Source organism: Haemorhous mexicanus, chromosome 3 (genome assembly GCF_027477595.1).
Source record: "Haemorhous mexicanus isolate bHaeMex1 chromosome 3, bHaeMex1.pri, whole genome shotgun sequence".
Lineage (NCBI taxonomy): Eukaryota > Metazoa > Chordata > Aves > Passeriformes > Fringillidae > Haemorhous > Haemorhous mexicanus.
The window spans coordinates 112631337-112659010 of NC_082343.1; the positions used below are offsets into that span (position 1 = coordinate 112631337).

The following is a 27674-nucleotide window of genomic DNA, read 5'->3' on the forward strand; positions in this document are numbered from 1 at the left end:
TTCTCCCGTAGCATTTGCCTCTTTTCAGGAAGGGTAAGCAGTCAAAAGCTCCTGGCAAAGGTTTAAGAACCAAAATCCAAATCAGAAAGTGTGACTGCACAGTAATTATGGCATGCGCTGTGGTGGTCCCTGGTATTCCCATGGTGACATTGTTGCTGTTGCCATGAAATTTGCAGAACTGAGATAATGATTAAATTCCTGAAATACTGCAAAACCAGACTACTCTCACCTCAGGTGGATGGGAAATGCATCCTTTCTTACTCCCCCTCATGCTCTACCACTCTTTCACCCACATTGTTTGCTGATCCTTGCATATGCCATGTGCCAGACATGTTGCAGATCCATAATTTCAAGTAAAACTGCAGCCAGACTGTTCCCCCCTATATCCAAGTACCTCTAGAGTCTGGGTGCTTGAAATTGAATCTGAACCCAGATCAAATCTCTTTACACAGCTCTGAACTTCATGTCAGGTTGTCTCCAAGCCTTGAATTCACACTCTCCCCGTAGTTCGGTGACAGGAAATGTGGAATTTGTTTTTAAACCCGGAACTGTCAAAAGTTGCATTTAAGACGTGAGAAAGACTCTTGATGTTCACAAGAAAATCTTTTGGCTGAACATTTCACAGACAAGACCTGAATTTGTACCAACTGGACATGTCTCAAAATGTTTCTAGTTGTGCTGGGGATGTTTCACAGAGCTGCAATAATTAGAAGGGATTCATTCTTTAAGACAGAGAAACACTACCTCACAGCTTGAATATGAATAGGGGAAAATTTATGACAGCCAACAGAGTAATATAATAATTATAATTATAATAAGTAATATTATCTCCAAAGGAAAAGGGCATTTATCTGCTTAGCTCTTTCATCAGCCGTTTTCGGACACACACTGTGCTTAAAATACAGTTATGCAATCCATGTGGGTCAACAACGGAAGGTTGGTTGCTTCACCAGGATTATAAGAATCTTTTAAACACAATGGTACCACAAATTAAAATGGAAATCTATCAAAACAATTATCGTCCTGAAAGCTTTGGCCACAAGCATGATTATTGTAGAAGGATGTTGTCCTTGGCCGCAGCTTTGGCTCAGTTCATCTGATGTTATTTGTATCTCTCCATAGCTCAAAGTTAGAATTTGCATGGCTAAGGACCATAAATTTTTAGAGGAAAAAATAGGCTGTTTCTCAATGCTAACACTAGCAGTTTTGTGTTGTTGTGTAGTGGTTTGTAGGCAATTCATTAGATACTAGAGATAGGAACAGACTGATGTGGTGGCTGAAAACTGCCTTGAACCTCAGAAGGATTCAGATGGAGATTTCTGTCTGGACCTGGCTCTTTGTGTCTGAGGCAGTTGTTGATGTGAACAAGAATGAGTCAATGTCCAGAGTTTTTGGGTTTAACTCTAAAGTACATGTTTTGGATAGTAAAACAGTGAAGCAGATATTGAGCTGATATAAACGGCAGTCTACAGACTTAAATAAAGCAGAAATCACATACTGAGGGTGTCCACCCTGTCCATGAGACAGGCAGTCCTGTAGGGATGAGAGTAGTTGAAAGAACACCCTGGATGTTGCTTGCCATCAGCAAGGGACGCATCTCCTTAGAGATGTCCTCAGGAGAGGCTCCATGTTGCATCCTTGAGCTCCTGACAAAGGCTGAATCCTGCAGTAACTCCATTCTTGTGTTGATGATAAACTGTGTTAAACAACAAGCACTGCTGGTTATTTTTAAAATGCTCATTTTTCTTTCACCATCCAGTTTTCCATCTCGAGGGAGGTAAATGAGTAACAAATCTGAAATTCATTTTTCCTTTCCCCCTCCTAGGCTGGTATAGATGGAGAAAGCATTGGGAACTGCCCATTCTCCCAGCGTCTCTTCATGATCCTCTGGCTCAAAGGAGTTGTGTTCAATGTCACCACTGTTGATCTGAAAAGGTAAAAATTGTCCTGTTTAATTGAAAATAGGTGTATGACCCAGTGTTTGCACTATAGAAAGACCCCTCCAAGTTAAATCAGATTTTTATCTGGCCTGGAGAGCCTGTGGTGCACAGCAAAATAGTTGGGATTCAGGTTTGGCTGTTGTTTTTATTTTTTTCTCACTTGTGGAATGTTTTTATGTTAAACAGGGTGCTTGGGGTAGTTTCAAAGTCTTCCAACCACAAATTACTGGAAAGGAAAAAAAAGGCAGACCGATTTTGTAGGAACTATAAATATCTGTGCAACTACCCAACCATAAAGATTAGTGATTTCATGACTTTTTCTCTGCTTGCAGAAAGCCAGCTGACCTGCACAATCTGGCTCCTGGGACCCACCCACCTTTCCTGACATTTAATGGAGAAGTCAAGACAGATGTTAACAAGATTGAGGAATTTTTGGAAGAGATTCTTGCACCTCCAAAGTAAGACCTTTGGATATTTTTTTCAGTCAATATTCCATTTCCTAGGAATGAAAGATGTCCTAAGAAGAGTTCCTAAAAAGCACTCCTTCCTACAACCTTTACTTACAGGAGTAATATTTATTTATGAAACTTGCTGGCTTCAGTGAGATGACTTCCATGTGTGAAGGTTACTTATGTGACTAATAAGTGCAGAATGTTTTCTCTGTACACATTTCAGGATGCCCTTGTATGCAGAATTAAGGAGACCAGTACTAGAAAAAAATTGTAGGGGTCTGATGGCCACATTTTACAATGCTAAAAATAACTTGGAATAGATGCTGAGAATTGCCACACAAGATATCTGTGCCAGAAAAAGCATTTTACACTGAAAAACTAGAGGTTTCTGAGCTGTATGGTGTGTTAGGAAGGTTGGAAGGGGAACTGATTACAGAGGATGAGAGGCTCAGGAGGCAGAAAAGTGCTCATTATTCTAGTCAAGAAATGACAAGAGCCCATAACTGGAAGTTATAATTAAACTAATTCAGGTTAGGAATAAGGCCCAGATTTTTTCAGTATGAAAAAGGTACCAATGAAAAGTTTAGATTTACAAGATATGCCTTACTAAGTCAAACATTTTGGACTTAATACAAGGATAATGGAAAAAATAAATAGTTGGCTTGTGAGTTGGACCTTAGAATCTATGAATCCATCAATTTGGCTTGGTTCCTTATGGAGCATTTTACTTCCAAGTGAATCAGCAGTTATAGGCCAGTCCTGAGGCAAGAGATCAGGCATTTAAATTTTCTGTACTCTGCTCCAAGACCACTGAAGTCAGTAGGAGTTGTTAGTTTGTGTTTGTCTTTCAAATCCATATATTCCTTTTCACCAAATGTCGGTAAAAAGAGGTGCAGAGACTGGAACATTTATGTTCTTTCACCTGGTTAATCCTAACACCCTTTGCTATTCCATCCTGGAGTACATTTTCAGAATAGAGGATTAGACATGGCTGCTGTTCATAATGGAGAGATCTGGCTGCCAAACTCCCCTGCACCTTTCTGGAAATTTATGTTTCCTTCTGATTTAAGGCTGATTTTGGATTGTGGTTACATAAAGCACGAGTGCAATTACCTTTGTCTTGACACCATCCCTGTGTAACTCCCCACCTGCCTGCCTCAACAGACAGATAGCAGATAGGGTTAAGAGGGTCTTGCCAAGCTGTTGTTTTGAGATAATGAGTGTTAATTACAGTTCTTCACAGGGAGGTTTTTCTCTCTTCTTGGAAATTGTATTTGTAGCCATGACTGTGATGCTGGTCACAAGATGTTGCTCTCCCTACTTCTTTTGCCCGTTCAGGTACCCCAAGCTGGCTGCTAAGCACCGGGAATCAAACACTGCTGGAATCGATATCTTTTCCAAATTTTCTGCGTACATCAAAAACACCAAGCAGCAGGATAATGCTGGTGAGTATGACCATTGCCAAATGTACCAGGGAGTTTGTGTACTTGGAAGTGGAAGAATTTTGCTGTTCTCTCATCATTTTTTTGTAAACTGTGTTCAGATGACATCAGGAGCTGCTGCTGATCAGCTTGAGTTGCTTGCTTAGGTGAACTCAACTCACATGTCCACAGTTGAATTAACTACATCTGTAGTAGTAAATAAAAGAGCCACAGAGTGTTTGGTAGCCTCTTTACCAACAGCCATGGCATGACTCCCATCCATACAGCCCAGTTGCCTCACTGGAACAGGATCCCTAACTGCTTACTGAAGAGACTGGTAGCCTGTGCTACCTCCTCCTCTGCCCTAGCACTGCTTAGAGGAATGTGTGTTGGCTGGACCCAAGCCTGTGAGAGCAACTCATGCTTTATTAGCTGTTGCCATCAGGCTCTTGGCCCTCTTATCTTATGATTATGTTGTGCTGTTATAGCTAATTTGCTCATGTAAACCGAGATATATTGAGACATTCCATATAAAATAATTAAAAGACAGAAGTGAATTTAAGAAATGTAATTGCACTCTGTAAGCTCCAGATTTTCCTTCACATTTGTTTATGAAAAGAAAGAGTCCCCCAGAAGCCAGATGCCATTCATATTTATATGCATCCCATACTGTCTTCTTAATGAAATTGCTGTTCTCCACATTCCTTTCCTCTCAGAGAGGCAAAACTCCAGTGAGTCTGAGCTCCTGTTGCTCCATAAGGCTGTGGATTTACACATCCCTGTCCCTTGAGATGATCTAGTACAATATCTGCAGTCATTCACTGATGTACCTCCTCCCTTGTATTACTGCTTTCACAGAGACATAAGGCATGTTGAATACCATGGGCTTCTATCATATCATTCAGAAAACACTAGATTTTGCAGGTTCCACACACTTCCACACACTTCATCTGTGCAATTATATTTCATTGCCCGGGGCTGACCCATGAGATAAAAGTGGGTAAATGATGATTTATGTCAGATAACAATCTCCTCTGTAATATTTTTGTGTTGAGAACAGAAGGAAATAATTGTAGTGCTTCGCTTCTCAGTGATACTAAAAACGTGGGGTTTTTTTTTCTAATGCTAATGAGATGCTCAGCTAACCTTTATAGGAAGTTGTAAAAGGAAGATAAATTAAGAGTTAGACTAAATAGATGTAACAATGAAAGTAAAATATCCTGGCCATTTACAAGGAAGTTTTATGGTCTGCTGTGCAGCTGTAAATCTTCAGCTGTGCTACCCCACATGCACAGTCCCAGCTCTTGCTTCTCAGTGACTGCAATAGTCAAATCACTGGGCTCACAAGGACTGGCATCTCCAGCCAGGAATAAATGGATTTCATAGAGGTGTCTGCATCTGGCCATAAGCAGAGCTGGAATTTAAGGTCTGATATCCACTATGGTGAGATAAGGAATCTAATCCCACAAAGCACTCCACATTTTCAGAAGCTGCAGTATGATTAAAGAGAGCTTTCCTTAGGTCTGCATCACAAACTCTTGGTTTAGGTACTCTTGTAAATGACAATTAAGCCCAGCAAAGTTTAGAGACAAGACAAGCTGTTAAGCTGCAGGAGAGACACAATCTTTGCTCCCTGCAAACATCCTCACTCCATTTTTGTTACCTGGCTCCTGCTCCTGTCTTACCCAGACACTGCAGTCTGGGTAAGAATGTACTGATGCTCAACTTTTCTCTTCAAAGTAGAGAAAAGCTTTTAGCTTAATTTTATTACAGTTGGAGTGCTGCACTGCAAGGAGAATAAAGCAGACATGGGCAGAATAGAACTGAATCTTTCTATCTATAACTATGTTCTTTCTGCCAATGAAGTAAGGTCCCTGGGACTGTCAGTGCAGACCTCAATTTTAGCAGAGTAATTGACTGTCAGTTTTCAAGGGCTAAGGAAGAATAGTTTCTCCCTAATCCCGGGGGTGTTTTATTCACCTTCTGTCTGGTTCATCTGAACAACAGCAGTTTTTCTGAAGGCTGATTTGGATGGAGGAGAATGAGTTAGTCAAAAAGTAGTTGTCTTATATTTCTTGAGCAGTAAAAACACTGTGTGCAAAGAGGAAAGGAGAGCAACACTGTGTACATATTTCCTAATGAACCTATTTATTTTTGATTTGTATTTCATAAATTTCTGTAAAATTGCAACACTGATTCAAGAGGGATCTGGGGTTCTTGTTCTCATCTGGTGCATATCACTTTACAGCAGGTCATGCTGCATTATTAAAAATAATAGAATAGAATCACAGAATCCCAAAAGACCTGGAAATCTGCAATCTGGAAAAGACCTTGAAATCACCAAGTCCAGCCTTTGATCACAACCCTGTCAATTAAACCATAGCACTGAGTGCCACATCCAGTCACTTCTTGAGTACTTCCAGGGATGGTGACTCCAGCACCTCCCTGGAAAGTCCATTCCAGTGCTTAACAACCCTCTCACTGACTAAATTCTTCTTGATGACCAGCCTGCCCTTCCCCTAGTACAGCTTGAGGCTTTCTATTGAAGTAAATAGTTTTTATATTGTATTAATATTATAGTCTATTATATTTATATGTTAAATAAATTTTATACGTTCATTTTTTATCTATTGTAATATTGTTGGTATTGTATTGTACTATATATTTATTTTAATTTTATATTATTATATTTTTCTTTTTCCTCTATCACAGCAGGGGTAGTTGAATATAGTTCTGTGACAAAAAAAAAAAAAAAATTTATAAACATAAAATATAATTACTTAGGTGAAGTCCCTTTCCCTGTGTCCAGGTGAGATCCAAAAAGAATAGAGGTTGCTGCTTGTGGTTATCATAAATGTTTTCTGTAGCTTCCAGCTCTGAGATAAAGGTTATATGTGTCTCATAGTCATCCTCTATATCTGTTCCTAGCTCTAGCTGATTCCGGTGCCTGGGTTAATCTGGAAAGCCACACCAGTGACTGGAACATCAGTGATGTGATCAAAATGCAAATAGAAGAAGAATTGTTAGTAAATTAAAAATAGATTATAGAACTCAGATTGCTATATAAACAGTAGTTTTCATTTCTTTTAATTGGCAATAGAGGCTGGGGGGTGGGGTGCATGGGGCAGGATAGCAAGATGGCTAAAGCACCAAACATCAAGTTGTTTAAATTATTATTATCAAGTTGTTCTCTTAACTCACGAGTCAGGGAAATGAATTCGATAACATGTGGGGTATCCCGCTGGGAATTTGTGGCATCAGCCTGTCTCTGGCTGTGAGAAGTGTGGGTTAGGTGTCATTATGTGTGACCATTCCTTGTAGGGTACTGGTTTAGGACAGGTCTCGTGGTGTGTGCAAGGTGAGCTCTCACCCCAGCCCAGAGCTGTTATGGCTCTGCAGAAAAGTGACACAAAGTGGTTGGGATAATTAATGACATTTGTGCAGCACGAGGGTACTGGATCAGATTTATAGGAATCTGATGCACGCCAAAGAGAAGTCCAAGCTGCTGTCCTTCTTAGGAGAGTATGCAGCCAGGGCCATGGAGAAATGTCACACTTCGGGTGATGCCACTGCTAGCTGTGTCACTGTGGTGTGTCCTGTCCTGAGAGCACTGGCAAAATGGCACTGCTAGCACAGCCTTTACATAGCTAAATGATTTTTTTCCCCGATAGTGGAAAAGTCAGTGAGGACAGCAAGAGAGTGGTAAATCCTTGTTTTAGTGTGTGTCTGAGTCCTCGTATGTGAATGAACAGATGCAAGGATACATTTGTAGGTCTGTTTCTAAGATTGTGACACCCTCTGCTGGCAAATGTATGAATGTATAAAGCAGCTGTGCACAAGCAGCTTTACAATCAGGGCGGAAACAACCCCTTACCAAAACAGGGTTCTTTCTGTCAAGATGGTTTCCTCTTACAAATGTAACATTGTCAAAAGAGAAGTGTTTCATAGTAACCTATCAATTTTGACAAAGTTTTCATGGAAAAAAATTATGTTTTTTCTGGATGAGTTAAATTTACTTTGAAGTAAAAATGCTTTAACATTACAGAGAAAAATAGTGATTTTTTTTTTTCTGGATTTATGCAGTACTTCATTAGCCACACACCGTTATGTTTTATGCCTGGCACAGAAGCAGGTGATAACCTTCTCCTGTAAGTCTACATGGCAATATGTTATTGATCATGATTCATTTACTTACCAAAGGTATTTGGCAGCAAGGCTGCCCTGATTTAATAGTTCCCTGAATTTCTGATTCTTTTTTTCCATCTTTGTTTTCCTAACTTTTTTGTCTTATAATATAAAAACGTTGAAAGTTTTGGAACAGGCTGGTGAGGGCTGTAAGCCCAGAAGCAAACATGCTCATGCCATATCAAAGTCCCACCACTTTTAAGCTTCTTGAAAGGGAAGGAATTGATTCCAGATTCTCAGGATGTGGCAAGCTGTGTTTAAAGAAAGTGTGTGCATTTATTATTTCAAGTCAGTTCAATCAGAACTTGATTCCTTCCACCCCCTGTGCCACTTGATAATTTTATAACAGGCCTGTTTGAAGGAGTCATCTCCTCATTGTGGGATTAGATCTGTGTTTCAGTAGCACCACTGGATTATTCTGTCTGTTGTCACCAGGCTTCACTCCTTGTGCCTGAAATGGCAAGGGCTCATTCCATGGACAGGAGTTCTTTGGAGGGTTCAGTGTGGTAGTCTTGAAAATTATTTCCTGGGTGCTCTTGCTTAAGTTTTCATGCCTAATTTGAAAGTTTTTGATTGCTTAGGGATTGTTTAATATCGAGAAGGAAGTCTTGTCCGAGCACAGGAAAGTAAACTGAGGTCTTGTGTGTTTACTTTGGTTCTTCTGGTCGATCCTGAGCAAGTCACTCATGCTCTGTACGGTCACCAGGGAAGCAACAATTTATGTATTCATTGGAGGAGGATGAAATCTAATTAATTGGAATGCTGTGTACACAGTCAGCATCCTGCTTATTATTTTTACTTGCAAGACTGTGTGCTGCAAACCAAGGGGACAACCTGGGGTAACCACCCATTAACTGTCCCGCCTAAAATTGTGAGTTCTTTGGCTCACAGAATGAGCCCTTTGATTTCATGTAGGAGTTTAAAAAGTTGTTCTTGAATTGAATTCTTAGGGGGCACCAGCTCCAGTGTGGGTGGGCGCATTCATTAGTGGTACGGAAGGATATTTCACTGTAGGGCTCCTCAGAAGGCACTGAGCTGGGAGACCACCAACATGATTTCGTGCCGAGGAATTTCCAGCCGTCTGACCAGAGGACTCTGCTTGTCTGGTTTGGATTTACATCAAGAGGCCAAAAATAAAAGCGCATTTAAATCATTAACTCACATGTGATTAAGTGCTGTTCACCTCTTTCAGTAGCTCCATCGCACTTTGTGGTTTGGTGCGTGAGGTGGGAAATGTTTCCCTCAGTGCTCTGTGTATGTACACGTGCAGTAGAAATGCACACACACATACAGACCTGCAATTAAGAATGCCCTACATCAGTTTTACACTGTGGAGTTACTCCTGCTAAGCAGAGGGTCAGACCCATAGCACAGGTAAGTGCACAAGCTGAATTGTGCACGCTGATCCTTCCTTGAAGCCATCACATGCCTCTTGTCATAAGCCGAAAATCTGTTCACTCCAAACCCAGCTTAGACTATTCACAGTAATACCAGCTGCATGGTCAGACTCTCTGTGGCACCTGAGCCAGGGGCAGAGCTTCTTGATGTGGTGGGGCAGCCTGGGACATCCTGACAAGCATGGTGTGATCTGGCTCCAGCTGCAGGAGAGCAATTCATCTGTCCCCAGAGGATCTGCACCCCTGGTGGGGAAGGACAGGGAGTCACCCCTCTTCCTTCCAGCCTGGCTTCTCTCAGGGAAAGGGGTCATAATACAGCTGTAACTGTGATATGGCTTCTCCCGAGTCTTTGGTCCTTCTGTCCTGTTCCATGCCTGAAGGCTTCACCCTGTGCCCAGAAAGGTTCCTGGCAAAGTTGCTCTTGAGTTTGCCAGAGGAAGTTTAAAAATCTGTTTGAATGCTCTTGTGTTGATGGAAAGTTTCCTGTGACAGGGATCTTGGGTCAGACTCTGATTTGGGACCAATATTATGCTTTATGATTTTTGAACAGATTTTCAAGGTGCCAGGGAAATAAATAGGTAAAAATATAAATATGTGTGTGATGTCTGTGTATCAACTTGCCATTACATTCATTATTCTTTCTAGTTGAAGAATTCCCATTTTCCATTACAAACCCCACATAGGTCCAAGGCCCAGAACAAGCCACAATTTGCCCTGTTGTGTGACAGTGCCACGTTTTCTCTGTCATACAACCAGGAAGGACTAGAAAGAGCTTTTAAAATTGTTTTAGAGAAAAGGACTTGCTTAGTGATGGAACATGTCAGGATGACAATTTGTCTAGTGGAAGGTGTCCCTGTCCCTGGCAGAGAGGTTGGAAATAGATGACTTTTAAAGTCCCTTCCAACCCAGGCCATTCCATTATTCCTTGCTGACTCCATGATTCTTTAATTTTGGCCTTTAGAAGCACAAAAAAAAAAAAAAAAAAAGCTATTTCAGAACATTTTAAACCATTTTTATTACTCCCCCTGAGTTGAATAATTTTGGGCTCATGGTAGCTAAAGTGCTTGGCAGCTTTACAAAACCAGCCCTAATATAAAAAATACCTAGTCTTTAAAACATATGTAAAATAGCTTTTCTGCAACATTTGTGGCACATAAAGTACCAAATACATGTTGGTGAGTGTGATATAAAGCTTTTATTGCCATTCATTTGGGATGACCCACATAACTCACTCATGATATGCTAATAAAACTGTTCACTCTGTCTCCTTATAAAAACACACATATAAAGATCACTAAACTGTGGTATAGCTTTGTGCTAACTTCTTAAGAAGTGCTGCAAGTTGCATTTATCACCTGTCCCAAATTGCTTTATCTGCTTTCTGCCCAGTAATCAAAGTCTAAAATGCCCAGGAACAGTAGTTTGCAAAATAAGTTTTCTTGAGAAATAACTTTTTTGAAAGTTCTCAAAATGGTACTGGCTGGAGGCCCAGAGCCATCAATATTCTGTCTGGTACCAGTGACAGCTTTAAGGACCAATATCTTTCAACCTGCCAAAACTGAGAACTGAAATGTTATGTCATTAAAAGGAAGAGGTTTTCAGTTTTCTAAAATGATAACACACCATCACCTTAATCTGAGAAATCTGTACTTTACAAGGGAGTATTTCTGAGCTTTCCATCTTTTAATGCCTTGCTAATTGAGGAACAAAGATTTCCTGGTGGAAATGTGAAAAACATTGTTTAAAAACAACACAAAAGGAACATTTTCTGTAAGTCCAGATGTGATCAGACTGCAGGCTCTCCAAGGCAGGGATTTGGTATGCCTGGTTAACAGTCTCAGATGCAGCCATTTTGGAAATAGTAAATATTTGCATTAAATTTACTAACCGACAAAATTTTCTGACATGTCTGTGCTGAAGCAACTTTGAAGACATAGCATACCATAGGGAGTAAGAGAGAGAAAAAAAGAAAGAATATATGTATTTATATAATTTAAAGTTATAGAACATGCTGAAGTCAACAAGGTTAATGACATGATGAAATTAAGGCACTTTCTCAAGCTTTTGCTGAGTCAGGGCCTGTCTGCATGGCCAGGCCTAGAATAAAACACTTGCAATGGGAGCAGTAGTTGGCAGACACTCTCCTTTGAGAGGGAATTATTTCCCCTGTGTGTTGGAATATTCCTCCAAGTGCTGCTGGCTTTGCTGGGATGCTTTGTTCTCTTTCCCAGCCGAGCTCCCCTGCTCGCACACAGGAGCAGTAGCACAGCTGGAAGTGGATTAGAGCAATCTGGCAGCAGCAGTCCTGGGAGGAATTAAGCGCCTTGCTGCTGGAATGGGAGGCCTAAATTGCATTATTATTTAGAATTGAGTTTTAACTTCATTGCTCTATGGTTTTGCCCTGGTGGATGGTTCCCTTTGTTGTGACTGACTTGGTGTATCTTAAATGTGTTCCCCACAGCAAAGACTTAGATGAAGTTATGACCTTGCTCAGTTCAGTGTCCAGATCTTATATAATCAAATATTTGGGTTTAAACACCCGACTGGTCTTGATGTCCTGACAGGATTGTTCACAGGTTTACATTTAGCCATTGCAAGCTATCACATGGCTGGCTCCTGGAAGTCAGTTTGCAAAACAGTTGATGACTTCAAAGGGAAAAGAATTCACCCAGATTCTGTTTTTCCCTAAACAGATTTTTAAAGAATTTTTTCAATTATTTTTTTTTAATGTATGAAAATGTTCTTCATACCAGGGAAAGGAAGAACGAGATGTAAATGAAGACCAATGTTGCTAAGTTTCTTTATTAGATATTTCTTAAGTTATTGACTTTCAGCTTGAAACCACTGCGAGAAATGAGGTGACAAAATGGGAATTAGGATATTTTTACAAGAATTATTTCTCTGGTTTTTGTGATTGCAGAAAAAGGTAATCTGAATTTCATGCACTTTCAGGCCAGAAGAATCTTTGTGTTATTAACTATTATCTCCTACAAATCACATCCCAGTGAGTTTTGCCCCTTGAGCAAACATGTTAATATTCCATCCTTAGAAGGATTTGGTTTGATTGAGCAGAAACTGAAGTCTTGGTGCACTGATGTCTTTGGTCTTTGAGGTTTTTTTCCAGTCCTTGAGCGCTGTCTTACTGTTTTCCTTTGACCTCTTGCTGGAATTCCCAGTGTCTTTTTCCTTTTTTTAATTGGGGACACCAGAACTGGGAAAAATGTTTTTAATACTTGCCACAACAGCTCAGTTGCAACAGAGGCAGTGTGACCTCCCTACTAATTCTTGGATTGTTTTCATACATCCAGACTTAATTATAACTGATTTTGCTTCTGCTCGCTAAATCATTTCAAGGGGCTTGAAACAAAAAAATCTCAAAAGCAGACAAACAATGGGAAAGAATTAAGATGTGACTCAAATCTCATAATCTCATGGCTTTTTCTGTCTCAGTAACAATTTTTGAACTCAAGAATTCTGGAAAATTGAACACAGAAAATTCTGGAAATTCTAAATAAATCTGTTTGAGACTGAGATTTTTCCAAGTGAATTAAGGGATTTGGGTACTTAATAGCTTTAAAATTTCATCCTCAGGTGCTGCTAGCTAGGCATTGTTTTGTCTCCCTCTCATGTGTCTTCACCAATGCTGAAATTAAATAACATAGTTGAAAACAGTGGAATGCAGTTGGGATTACCCTGGTGTAAACAGAAGCAGACTTTATTCTTCTGCATGCCTGGAATTGGAAGAAATTAGTATTAAAGATTCAAACACCAACAGCCTGTACAGGAACAAATTTCTTCACTTAAGTCTAGGAACACAAGGGGTCCCCAGAGCACTGCTGCTAAAGCCCAGCTGCACTCACTACCAGAATCTCACTTTTCTCTCACTTGAACGCAGATACATTAAGTTAGTTTTCCTTTGTTAGTCCCAGAATAGTCTTATTTGCTCTTCAGTAGTAAAACAAAAGTTTAAACTCTGAGTGAACACACTTAAAAATCGAGGTAGCGTGGGATAACCTCATACTATAAAATAATGTGTGTTTAAAATCTGCAGGGCTTTATTTTATTTTTTTTTCCAAATTCCTGATGCAAATCAGCTGCTGCTTGTCTGCAGTTGCTTTAGGGACACCTGCACAAGACTAACATGGCAGAGGTCAGGACTGGGCCCTTGGGGACGTGCCCTAGAAATGATTCTTGTCACTTACGTGCTGCTACAGGGTCACGATGATTTGTGAAACACAAGTTCGGTGCTCTTCTTCCTGGGGCACTTGTAGGCCAGTAGTTTTACATTCACTTGCTTCCTGCCCTCAGGGTCACTGGGACTCCTAAGAGACTTGAGAGTGAAGCTTTCCTTTGGTGTCATTTGAACACCTGGGTTTTCTTCTTAAAAAACAGCATTTGAAATGCTCTGAAAGCATTCTTCATGATAATGTTACAAGTATTCCAATTATTTCTTGCCTCCAATGTAACAATGGATAAGAAAAGAGAGGAAGGAAACCTGAGTTTTCAGTAAAAAAATAGAAACAAGTCAAAACAATCTTTCTAGATGCTTGAAAAACATGTCTAACTTACTATTTAAGGTGGTTTTGATTCACCTGCTTCACTAGGTTTAACTTGGGAGTAGGACAGATGGTATCACAAAAACAGAAAGATGCCATGATGCCTCTTCTTTTTGTTTTATTTACTGTTTATCACATAAAACCTGAAATATATTTCCACAGCTGGTGCAGCTGCTTTACTAATGTAAAGTTTATAGCCAAAGAGTATTTTTATATTGTGTATAGGAGGTGGCAATGCAAATGATTTAAATTATTTTTACAAAGCCATATAGAAAACTTGAGAAGATCCTTAAGTCTCCTAAATCCAGGTAACCTCTTAATCCTTGGATCATTGTTCTCTGTCTTAAGAAAAAGTAGGTGGGAATTGAGCTTTCAGTCTTTCTCATTCTTTTTATGGAGGTTTTGAGACATGTCTGTCAAAATATCCCAAACTTTTTGGGTGAAGCTCTAATCAATCAATCAATCAATCAATCAATCCACATCATCAGTCTGTAGATGGGGTGGCAAGGGAAGAGAGATGATAAGGGTGGGATCATCTCACCTAAATCTGTCTAAAAGTTATATATTAGTCATTCAAAAGTCCTGGTTTATTTCTGATCAATGGAGAGAGACATTTCTGAAGGGCATTTTGGTTTTTCAAATATGAGTCTACAGTTGGGAGAATTTCCTTTGGAGGTGCCTTTCTCTCATTGCTACCTGTAAGGGATACTTGAATAATTAGGTCAGACTAATTGCCTAACAACTGGAAGTCAGGCAAGGGAAATCTTACCCATAAGCAAATCAACAGATTTTTGATGTGTCCAGGTTTCTGAGGGTGCTTGGGGTATCCCTAAGATGTGTCAGCTCCATGTTCCTCTGAGTTCTGGAGGAAGTATTCCTGGTGCTTAGCACCTCCATTTCTCTCACTGCACATACACAGAACAACATATATGTGCCTACATGTATGGAAAATGTGTCCCTGTTTATGCCTGGCTCAGACAATGTCTGAAAGGTGATTTATGACCAGAGTTGTGTGGCTGTTTCCATGTGTGCCCCTGTGTTTTTGTGACTCACCCCATTCCTGGTGTTTGCTCACCCCAGCACTGCCTGGGAGTAAAAAATCCCTTTTCAAGTCCCAGCTCTGACTTGTCTGGAGGATGAACGTGAGCCCCTGTCCCCTAAAACAACCCCAAACCAGGAAAAAGTGGATTTGAGGAGTAAGAGACACTAATTTATTTCTCTTCTGTGTGCACAAGGTGTTTGTTGATTCATTAAGTGGACAGAGACAGAGAGATCACGGCTTTTTCACAAGGCTGTGTGGGCATTCACCTTTATTGTGGGAACATGCACAAGTCTCTTTTCCAGTGAATATTGAATTATTTATATGGAGTGGAACATCTTTAATAGGAGAGCTGAATCACTCCAGAAACTCCCTTTGGCTCAGACTTAGGCATCTAAATGCCTTGGATGCATGGGAGCACACAACCTTCACCCTCCTCTGCATTTCCAGTGGCTCTCTCAGTGACCTCCCACTCATTTGCTGCTCAGAGCTGGGGATTTATGAGGCAGAAACATGTCTGGAAAGGATGCTACAGTGCTCAAATGGGCAATGTATTTACCCTGTGGGGAGTAAACCCTAATATTTAAGTGACTTTAAAAAAAATTGGAGGTATTATCCTAGATCACTTGGGTGAACTGTGAAATTATATTCAAAGGGTAGGATTCATCTTGCCTGACTTCACCTCCCTGAAAGTGAGGTGTCTAGTCTGAGCTAGTCCTTTAGGTTTCATCTGTAATTCACGCAGCAAGAAGGGCATGTGTGCAGTGAGTCACCCTGATCTGAATCAGGTGTCTCAGGCAGTTGGATGGAATTACCCTCTGGAGATGCTCAGTCCCTCTGAGCAGAGAGGGAACCTACAGAACCAGCTTAGACAAGGCACCCAACTCTTAAATGGCTGAACAGAAGAAGTCAAGGCAGCACTCAGCTCTCGAGGGTTTTACTGAAATCACAGGGGGGAAGGTAAACTGCTCAATGTGGAGTACAGAGTCACGTGTATTGCAGTCACAGCTCCTCCTTGGAGAAGAATTAATCTATACAGATTAAAGTTACAATACTCTGTTGAGCCAGCCTGGAAAAAACACACCAAAAAAAGGGCAGGATGGAGAAAAAAGAGAGTGAAAATATGAATCCTTGGATTTTAATCAGACTGTCAGACTAGTGGAATGATATTATTTTCTTGCCTTAAATTGCTGTTTCTTAGCTTGTTCCTTTCTCCTACCAGAAAACAGTATTAGGTCTCATATAATATCAAACTGTGAATCTGGAAGTGATCAGGAAAGGTGGTTTGTTTTTTTAAAGGAAAAACAAATCTCAGATGGTTTGATTGAGACTGTGAATATTTATGTACTGTTCCCCCTTTTCCCTCATTGGTATTTCACCAAGTTCATTTGCGTGTGTTACAGGATAAATCTTACAGGAGGGCAATGGAAGAAAGCAGTAAAAAGGGAAAACATCAATCAGTGATCCAGGGTAGCAGCAGGAATTGTTCATTTTTGTACATGGATCATGGTTTGTTATACTTGCCTGGGCTTGACAATTAAGAACCTTGCAGTTGTGCTGAGATCAGCCTCAGGTAGTTTCAGATGTTGTCTACAAAAGACAAGATGTTGCTGGGCTTCAGTCGCTTTGAAGCCTTGTTGTCACAGGGATAATCACTTAGAAAGAAGGCCACACATATTTATCCTTGACTTGGAGAAAATGTTTTATGACAAAAGGTTTATTTAATAAAAATGCCATGGGTGGTGTGAGTAACCCGATTTACTGGCAAATGTGGATGGAATTTTGTGAAAAATAACTTGCTTTGGAAAGTAAAAGTATTTTCTCTTAAACTGTTTGAAACAGAAGGTTATTCTCCTTTTAATTTGGAAATGGTATGTTAATTTTGAAGATTGTCACAATTTACAAAGTGATGCAAAAATGATTGGATGTCTAGGCAAGACTTACTTAACCAGCTATCCCCAAACATGACTTCCTTGGTTTTGTGTTTGCTTAGAAATCTTGCAATTTTTTTTGCTTAAAATTTGTTTAAAAAGCTAACTATTTTTGCTCTCTTTTCACATAAATCAAATAGTTTTTATGTTCAGTTTTCTTAAAAATCTATTCTTCTTAGTACTCTTTGATTGTGCCCTCTATGCTTTGCATCTTTTTCCATTATAACTATCAGGTGAAATCCTTATCCTGCAAGAGGTTCCACACAAACACATAAAAAAGGAATCATCTCACCACATTTTAGCTATTTTAAATTTAGGTAGCCAGTGTGCCTGTGAGAGAGAGCGAGAGAGATAGAGAAAGTGAGATTGAGGCTTCTCTGGTGGTAATTCAGCTTTTCCGAGGCTATTTTAGGATGGAGTGATTTGCCTTCCAGTGGCTCATTCAGGCCACAGAGATTGGTGTTTATGTGCTTTGTCTGCTTTGCTATTTCTCCTTGTCCCAACATTAAACAAGGAAGGAAATATTTGGAGTTCAAGGAAAGGGAAAAAGAGTCCTCGCCTGACCTCTGCAAATGCTGTGGGTGTGGGCAGTTTGAATCAGTTTTACTTTTTCCAATCCGTTTTTCTTTTACTACTTTCGAGTTACTTTCCATTTTGCTTCAGCCTTATTTGACCCACAGAAAACAGGGATGGAAACGACCGATGACGCTGGAAGTTTTATGGCTGGTATTATTTCAGGGGTCAGATTAACTGATTAAAATAGTCTCTTTTGGCTTTAAAAGCTTATGGAGAAATCCTAATCCCACTGAAGTCAACAGCAAAACTTCCATGAGCTTCAGGGTGGCCAAAATTTCACCCTGAGTACCTATAAATGTATCTTTGTCATCTGGCCCTTCCTTGACTTGCAGGATTGCTCCATGCATTACATTTTCCAATGTTTTGTTCAGATGTAGTATAAGTACTTCAAGGCACAAGGGTTTCTCTCCATCCCCTGGAAATAGTTGCACAGGCTAATAGTTTAAGGAAGTTTTTGCTTGAAGAGTTGAGTAACAGAGCCAAAGTCTGTTCTTGGTTGAACTGGAGTAAATATGGAATAGCTTGTTGACAATGCAGTTACTCCTCTTTTATGTCAGTGTAACTGAGAGCACAGTTTTGCCCATTATTAACTTTTGTTACATTATTTGTATTTCTGTGCATGTCAGAATTTGTTAATCTCATTGTTCAACATCAAGTAACCTTCTGCTGAAAACAGAACGTCAGTGTGAATTAGGTATCATCAGCTGAATTGAACCTCACCCTGTGCATTTGACAGATGGTAATACATTCATTAAGTGTTCTGTGGTTGCTTTGAGGTTGGAAAGTGCTATTTTTCTGGCTTCTAACTCAGAATTCTTAAGCAAAGTTGTTTAAAATCCTAGTTTTGAAGGGACAAGAAAAAAATCACAGAAAGCTCACGAGGGTTTTTTTACTAATGTTATTGTTTATTATTGGTGGGATGACAGGGCAGGACTGTCATTGCTAAAAATTGTCTTTGGCTGCATAAGTAGCCCAGAATGAAGTAGAGGAGGCTGAGAGAGATGGTTCCACCATGGATTTTGCTTATACATGGGTAGAATTTCTTGGAATTCAAGGTTATATTAAATACATCCCAGTGAAGGCAATATGATGCTGGTGCCTTTGTGCTTGGTGGTTCTACTGTCCAGAAAAATGGTTTCCAGGAGTTCAGACATTTCAGCTGTTGCATGGATAAGCTAATGACAGGGCTCTTCTCAGAGCTGATCACATTTGGGATCTTTAAGTTCCTATTGAAAGTCTGCAGGTGGGGAAGCAGTTGGAGGTAGAAATTTCAAAAGCAGCACAGAGCCACATACTCAGGCCTGGCTCTACTTGATGTTGTAATGTTGAATCCTCCACCCTGACATTACCAAGACAATGCAAGGGTATGATTAGACACTTCAGGAGAAGTTCTCCACACAGCTCACTTAGGGGTCACCAAAGCTAAGTGTAGAAGAGAAAACTCCACTGAACAGAGAGGAAGCTCTCAGGGTGTTTAATTCTAACCTATTCTTTTAATTTTACTCACTTCAGGGAAGATTAATCCCACCCATTAGCTGTTATCAGCAAAGCTATTTAGTTCTTTAATGATGTTTCCCAGAGGACAAGTTGCCAAGGGAATTAGGGTGCTTAGCCACTTCTGAAATTCACTGTGGGTGGTACTCTCACAAATGGGGAATTAGTAACTTTTTAGATCTTAGCATCTTTTTAAATGTCTTCATCCAGTCTGGTGCTGACTGGTGTTCACATGGTCCCTGCCTTGGTGAGTGCATCCTCTCCCCTATGTTCTCAGTGGAGACAATGTAGAGAGTCACCCAGCTTTTCATGAAATAGTCATAGTATGGGAAGTTTGCAATGAAGTCCAAATTTAAGGAATTAATCCAAGCTGAGTTTGATCAGTGATGTGAACCCAGACAGTTCCTTTCCTCAAGAAGAGTCCCAGAACATTCAGAGCTGTAGGCTATTCTGAAGACATCATTTCCTGGTCTCCATTCACAATTTTTCACCTTTCACATAATGCATAAATACCTACCAGGCAAGAAAGAAAAATAGATTCTTTTACACATTCTCCTACTTTGAGTGGGGATTTCCCTGAGTACTTTCTCAAGGAACATAAGATTTCAAATCCTACAGATAGATCTGAGTGTGTTAGGGCACCTAGAAAGTAGGATTTGCAACATGGATATTTGAATATGGATTTCAAAAAATGCCCTGGAAATCATCAATAGGCTTTAAAAATCTGGCTCTGTGCACCTAAAATCCATTTGATGTGGCAATGTTTTGATTTTAATTCTCTTAGTTTTTAAATTTTTTTTCACTATTTAATTGGAAGGAGAGCAGTTCTCTCTTATTCACTATTTTCCTATTTTCCAGACTGTTCTGAGAACTTTACTAGGATCTAAGATCTAGTTTATTAGGAAGAGTTTTGATTAAAAAAATGGGGCCATTGGTGTCACAAGTAGTTGTTCAGTTCTTGCCTGTCAGGATATAAGATGGTCCTGACTCTGTGGTGATTTCAGTGTGAGGTGTCAGCATCCTGTGGGCTCCAGCAGAGCCTGTGAATTAGGTCACAGATGTATTGAGCCCTGAACATACACACTTATTTCTGGCCTAAAGCTGCTGTATGCAAGAGCCAACTATGAATTCAGACAGTTGTTTTTCTTGCTGTCACAAACAGGCTGCACTCCAGGCATTGTTTTTGGGACAGCCATGACGCACTTTGATAGAGCAGTAAGAGCGAAAAACAACCCCAAAACCTATTAAGTTCCAGAAGAGTTACATAAACACACCTCTCCTGCTGCTGCTGTCTCTGTGCACACACCTGACTGACCCCATGGGCTAGCACAAAGCATCAAACATCCTCCTGACATTGGAATATTGCTCTGATGACTTGGAGAACCAACAATCCTACTGAGTGAAGGGAATACTGCAAAGTGATCAGTGTTAAGCCAGTTCTCTAAAACCCAGATGAACAAAACTGAATGAAATCACAGTAATTGGAATCCACTGTCTCTACATGAACCCACTGTAAGAGGACACAGTCTGAGGCTGACCAAGAGAAGCAGAACTGTCTATTCAACACGTGTTACAGGTCCACCAAAAAGAGATTGCTAAATCCTTCGAGTGCTGCCACACTCCACAGTTCCTACCCTCCCATGGAAGTTGTGAGGCAGGACAGCTGCAGGCGATTAAAGGCACCACTGCCAGCATCTGACAGCAGAATGTCAGTGTCAAAATTCAATTTGAATTGATTAAATGAAGGATGGCAGCACTTTTGTTTTATGCATGGCAGCACTTCAGTCGCTTTAGATGCTCTGCTTTCAGAAATAAAATTCCTTCCCTCCCTGCTATGTTTGTGGGGGTGTTTTCAGTTGGATTGCAGTCATTTCTCCAGTCAATCAATTAAGCCAGGGTTTGCCACTGTGTCTCAGAGTCAGCCACAAAAGAGCTGGTATGGTTCCCTGGTGCTGGGCCAAGAGACTTCAGTGGGAGCAAGGCATCAAGTGGCTTAATCTGACTTCCACTGCTGGCACAGGTTTAATGGATGTTAGGGCAGCAGGGAAATCATGTTCTGTGGTGTTCAGCTCCTGCTCTCTCCGTGGCCCTGGGTGAGCTGCCTTTCTCCCTGTGCCAAAAGCACAGGGGCATCTGACAGCAGAGCTTGTGGAGTTACCTGTGCCAGCAAGGCTCTCTGTGAAAGGGGATTGCTGCAGCCCTTTTGAGTGCCTGTTGTGGTCCATAAATATATTAAGGACCATAAAATTGTAGAAGGTTAGGGTTGGAAACGACCTTAAAAACCATCTAGTTGCAAACCCCCTGCCTTGGACACCTCCCACTATCCCAGGTTGCTCCAAGCCGTGTCCACTCTGGTCTTGAACACTGCCAGGGATGGAGCCACAGCTTCTCTGGGTAACCATAAAGAATTTCTTGCATATAATTAACGAAATTTCCTCTCTTTCAGTTTGAACCCATCAGTCCTTGTACTATCCCCATAGGCCTTGTAGTGCTGTACCACCTGAGTAACTCTCCCCTAAGTTCAGTGGCAGTAAGTTACTCAGAGATACAGGATTTTACAGTATTAGGCCATTAATAATGACTCCAGGCCACATCTGCAGCAAGTATAAATCACTGAAGGTAATTTTCAGCAGCTGAAATTCTGGCCTTAAGCCCATGTTGTTATTTTTTCACATTGTAAATCCTTGCTGTTTCTTATTTGTGTTGCTTTAGCACTTTGGGGCACTTGTGGGGGACCAGGACTCCATCATGCTTTTCACCCTTCAGACAGAAACACGAAAGACCCTTCTTTGCCCCGAGTGTTTGCAGATTGAGTAATGCACAAACCTGCACAGAGTTATCCAGCTTTTTGTAAGTGCAAATTGCACTTGCAATTGCAAGCAAGCTTTCCTATTGTCCTGACAGTGAAGCATAAAAACACAAATGCTTTGCCTGGGTGAAAAAATTGCGCTCTGCTGTAGAGGTCTAGATGGCATTTGAACATTGGAATTTCTTGGAGCCAGCAGCAGTGTGGGACATGATCTTCAGTAACTGAACTAAGAGGTCTGGAGTTTCCTCTCCATTGCAAGACTTTTTGAGATCTCTCAAAAAGAGCATTTGCACCCAAGTTGAACCAGAGTGAAATGGGAATTTTAACACTGGCTAATATCTCATCTCATTTGTAGCGTATCTTTCAGCTCTATGGAGCTCTGGTTAGCATCTTTGGAATTACTGCTATTGCCTTTAATTACTCTGCAAGGGTGTTGAAAGAAGTAAAATTAAGACTTGATAGAGCTGAAGTAATGCTAGAAAATTCTGCTTCATTGCAGTCCTATGCAGCTGGTTAGAAAAATGAAGGAGCAGTGTACAGGGTTTCAGTTCCTGTGTGATGGCTTTCCACAGACCAGAAGAATTTTGTAGGCAATATGTGGTTTTTTGGTGTATCATATTGTCAAGCTGTTTTTTTCTTCTGTCATCTCTTTCACTGCTTTTTGTTGTTTGTCAGGAGAAGACATGTTACAGAAAGGTCCCCGTGTCCCTTTTCCCCCTGCATTATGAGCTTTATCCTCAGAAAGATGTACTTTGCTGGGATGCTTTTCCATGGGATTGTGTCAGCTTTGGAGCACAAATTAGCAATGAATAAATTGTTTCTTGGCTTTTTTTTCTTGACACTACCATAGCCATTGATAATGAGCATTTATAAACAATTTTTATCCTGCCCTAATCACTTATTCTTTGCTTTTTTTGGCAAAGCTCTTGAAAGGGGCTTAGTAAAGGCTCTGAAGAAGCTGGATGACTACCTGAGAACTCCCCTGCCAGAGGAGATTGATGCAAACAGCACTGAAGAGGAAAAAGTGTCTAAACGCAAGTTTCTGGATGGAGATGACCTGACACTTGCTGACTGCAACCTTCTGCCCAAACTCCATGTTGTCAAGGTAAAAGGTGTTGTGAGATGGTCAAAGAAGCCTTATGTGACATGATGTGTCTTGCTCTGACAGCTGAGTGCCACAGCCAGTGTTTCTGTGTTCTCTGTATTTCAGCAGAGAGTCCTTAAGGCCTAGAAGAGCAGTTTGAAAGAGAGTTTTGGTCTTCAGTGTTTCCTACAGGTTAAATAAAGGAACTTTATACTTGGTTCATGGGAAAACTGTCCCATCACTTATTAGTGGTGAAGACAGTACTAAGTTCTAGATGTCTTGTCTCTTTATTTTTACCCTGCTGCAAGTAGCAGCAGTCTTTGGTATTAATTAGTTCCTAATGCCCTTAAGAAACATGTCAAAACTTTAGTCAGTTCCCACCCATTTGTAACTTAAGAGCAGCAGTCCATCTCTTTGGGGAATTTGTATTCCATCTGGTATCTCACACAGAGAAGTTAACAAATCAAAGTCAGTGCCAAGGTCCGGGATTTAAGATGTACCATGGTTGCTGGTATAGTGCAAATCATGTACATCATCTTGACTTCTAAATGTTGCATTTTTTTAACTTATCAGATGACATGTTGCTTTAGAATAACGCAATTACCTGGCAGACCTTGGCAAGCAAGTGAGCTAGGAATTAAAGCCAAGTCATGCATCTAGTTTGGCTCTGTGAGCCAAAACATAAACTGAGCCTGGGAGCTGACTGCACACATGCAAAAAAAAAAAAAAAAAAAATTAAGAAAGCACATAAGTCACCAGGTGAGAAATGTGATAATATCCTCACAGGTTTAGCGCTTATTCTGGCTTGTCTTCATTGGCAATGTTGGAGTCAGACAATGCAAAATGAATGTGTGGCCACTCACTGGTTCTTGTCTCCTAGGGATGAAATGAAAGATGTAAAAAGAGAATTAAAATTTTTCTCAGACAAGCCTAGCCATAGGTTATTGCCTGAAAAACATTTAACAGATAGAAGAAAAGGGTGAATTATTTTTTCATTTGATGGAAGATGTGTGCTGGAAATTTTAAAAATGTTAAGTTGCCCAGCAGGTTTTATTTTCCCCATAAGTGTGTGAAGCATCATGGAAGGCAGGAATACTTAATTAAATGCAGTTTAGGACAAGATTTGGACTTGCATATTCCAAGTGGATCCTGGTAATAGAAACAAATCACAGTCGTTTCTGAGAACATGACTGTCATAAGAAATCTGAGATGGAAAACCATGTGCTTTAAAAATAAAGGGGAACTCTGTGGCACATATGTGTGTAATTTATGCCCGGGAACAATTTTATACTGTCAGAAAAATTAGAGATTGGAAGCACTCATTAAATTAGCTAATCCATCCTTTCCTATCAGATAGTTCACTCTGTCACCACAAGCTTATTCTTTATGGTATATTCCTACAAGGAAACTGAAATACCCCAATCCAGCAAGGTACTTAACCAACTAACTAGCTTTAAGTGCAGATTAATCCTATTGACTTCAATGGGACTGTACAGGTGCTTAAAATTAAGTATGCACTTAACTATTTTCCTGAATAAGGGCCTAAGTGTTTTTAGAAATCGAAAATTTGCCTTGATAGACAATTTCCTAGTCTAACAAGTCTTGAAATAACCATTTTCTCTCTCAGTTTATCCCAATGCTCCTGTTTCTAATATATGCTAAATCATCTTGGTTTCCTAATCATGGTACCCATACCACCCTGCATTTTTCCTGTTCATGAACATGGATCCAGCCTTCCAACAGCTGTAGGTGGTTATATCCTCTGACACCATTAACCAGGAAAATATATTATATATATTAAAATATAATACCATATATATAAAAAATAATGTTAAATATAATAATTAATATGAAAATATCTTATGATAATTACTAATGCCTTTCTCTTAAATCTGTCTTGCTCTTGATGATTCAGCCTCTGCTTCTGTGGTGTCTCAGCTTTAAGTAATGTGCTTAAGACTGGTAAAAAAAAAAACCAAAACCTCAATATGGTGAAATCAATGAACTTCAAGTACCATAAAAGTTGAAATTTGGTAACAGTAGCCAGGTTGTAACTTTAAAGTGTCCTTAGGCAAAGCAGCAGCCTTGCAAGATAGGGGACAACCAGCAGTCACTTCTAAGGCTTTTCTATGATAAATCCCTGATTCTCCAAACATTCCTCTCATTTGCTGTTGATTATATGACAGAAGAGAGCAAGAACCTCCCTAAGAAGGAGATGCATCCCCTGTGAGATGGGTTTTTTCAGGTGTTTTATCTTTGCTTTAGATTGTTGCAAAGAAATACCGCAACTTCGAGTTCCCGGCGGAGATGATGGGGCTGTGGCGGTACCTGAAGAACGCGTACAGCAGGGATGAGTTCACCAACACCTGTGCAGCAGACAAAGAAATCGAGCAAGCCTATGCAGATGTGGCCAAGAGGCTCAGCAAGTCCTAACTGCCCCCAGCCATGGCTCGGTATCCCCTTTTACAGACTCTGCTCCTTGTTGCCTTAAGATGTACTTTATGCTGTCTGGTTGGCATCTTTGTGACTTCACTTGTTCCAAGTGTATTGGGCAGGGACATATCTGCCTCTCCCTGGAGAAAAGGGAAGGCAGCTGTAGTGGGGGAGTGGGGGGGATGGGGGGTGGGGGTGTGGGGGTGGACACCTTTTGAAGTCTAACCTGAGATCTAGCTCAACTAGTGTTATTTGCAATCAGTATTGGAAATGAGTCCGCTTGACTAGTTCCTTGTTCTGTGTTGGGGGTACATCATGACCTGCATTGTTTAGAGTTTTAAACATAGCTGAAATTTCAGGTAAGAGAGTTAGGAACACATAGAACTGGTTCCTCTCTAGATTATTTCAAGGTCGCTTTTTCCTTCAGTTCTATTAAGATCCTTGAGGCAAGAACAAAATTTAGGAGAGAGAGAGAGGGGGAAAATAGGAGTTTGACCCTAAAGCAGAAATGCTCTTAGCAGTTATATTTAAATAAACTCTCTGAATGTATCTTCTGTCTTAGCAGGCCCAGGAGTTTATAGGGTATTTATTTTTAACTTGGCGTAAGAGGGGGAAGCCTGAGTGAATATGTCAGACTTGCAGATGCTACTCTGCATAAAATTTGCATGGTGTTGTTGGATCCAAATGTTTAAAGCAAGAGAGTGAAAGAGCAATTGAGCAGGCAGCCCTTGGAAGAGCAGGGCCTGTGCCAAAATGCCCAGTGGATCTGCTGGTTGGTAGAGACAGACAGACACAGCAATAACAGGGGCAGCAGATTGACTCCAGCACCCACAGAGGGAATTGGCACAGCAAACCAAACCACGCAGGATATTGTCATCTTGACTGTATGGTTGCCAGCTCCTCTATAATTGCTATCTTGGGAAGCTTGGATCAGCAGTGGGAAGCTGTCACTGCACACGGATTCCAGGCAGGGGAAGCGCTTTCGTCGCCTTGGGCTCCAGATGGGTCACTAGCAAGTGCTCAGCATCTCACCCCAGGAGGAGTTTGCTGTGAGAGCCTCAGAGAGGGCAGGCTGGCACAGTGAGAGGCATTTTTCCAGCCAGGAATTCAGCAAGTGTGCTAGCAGAAATCCGTGCGTGGTGCCTCAGTCCCACTCATCCAGGCCTTACCCATCCAGGTTCCACAATTCTGAACTGGGCATTTTTTCCCAAAAGAGATTCTTTTGCTCTGTCTGCAGTGCCTGCCTGGCACATCTGCTTTACACTGGTGATTATTTGCATGTTTCTTCAGCAGATTCAGAATGACAGCTCTTTCACTTGAAACTCATGTGCTCCAGTACATACAGGAGAGCACATGGTTCGTGGGTTTCAGTTTGTGGAGGGATTTATTGCTGTTTTAAAAGATAAAATAAAGCTGAGATGTAACCTGATGTGGCTCCCTTTCTCATCAGGGCTGCTAAAGCTGCACTGATTTGAGGGGAACCCCAAGCTGGTGAGCTGTGACCAAGGGCAACCTCAGAGCAGAAATGTTTGTAGTGAGAGAGCTGGGAAAGTGGAACAGCATTGAAAGCCAGGCTCTGCTGTGTGATGCTGATGACAATCTGAAATCATCCTTTTGCTTTAGTGGGATAATTCCACTTTTCACACTGACCCAGCTGAGAGCAGAATGTAGCTCACTGACTGAAGAGAGTTTGTGGTTGACTATTGTTTCACATGCAATGGTCAATTTGTTCTGAACTTTCAAAACCTTGGAAGAAAATCCATGAACTCCAAAGTCTTCTCCTAGAATGGGCTATTTTAGCAGCGGCTAGGCTGGAAGGCAAAGGCTGGCACTCCTTAAAATATTGCTGAGAAATCAGCTGGCTCAGAGAACACTAATAGCAGCCAGAAAAATCTGATGAGATTAAAAGTATCTGCACAAGCACATGTAGCTTGTTAAAAACATTTCTTCATGAGATTGAAATTATTGTGATATTATTTTATTTTTCTTTCTTTTTAAAAATTTTGGCAATTATTTATTTATTTATTTATATTAATTTACTTGATTCTTTCTTTCTGTCTTTCTGGTTTTTGTTTTCATTCAACACTTGGGTCAGGATGGCTTGGTCAGTTTAGAAAAGTGTAATTAGCAAAGCTCTGCAAGCTTGTTCCTAGAGAAAAGTCTTTTATCTGGTCAATGGTCCAGGGGATTTTTTACTCTCAGTATGATCCTGTCAACAGAAACTACATTTTTCTCATTTGCCTTTTCCCAGGTTTGCATGGTAGCTTTTCTTAGTCACAGTTGCTTTGAACATTTGAATAAAAGACACAGAAGCAGATGCAGATTCTTTCTCTCTGCTTATTATATTTGTGTTCTAA

The 27674-nt window shown here is 40.6% G+C and overlaps 1 protein-coding gene across 3 annotated transcripts in view; it reads left to right on the forward strand.

Moving 5' to 3' along the window:
- CLIC5 (chloride intracellular channel 5) overlaps positions 1–25483 on the forward strand; it is a 74773-nt gene extending 49290 nt beyond the window's left edge. For all 3 annotated transcript variants that reach the window (XM_059843055.1, XM_059843053.1, XM_059843054.1), the window contains 5 exons: positions 1826–1935; positions 2273–2398; positions 3731–3837; positions 22724–22905; positions 25150–25483. In XM_059843055.1, the coding sequence (XP_059699038.1) occupies positions 1880–1935; positions 2273–2398; positions 3731–3837; positions 22724–22905; positions 25150–25317 (639 nt within the window). In that variant the 5' untranslated portion in view covers positions 1826–1879 and the 3' untranslated portion in view covers positions 25318–25483. The remainder of the gene's footprint in view (positions 1–1825; positions 1936–2272; positions 2399–3730; positions 3838–22723; positions 22906–25149) is intronic.
- The last annotated feature ends 2191 nt before the right edge of the window (positions 25484–27674 follow it).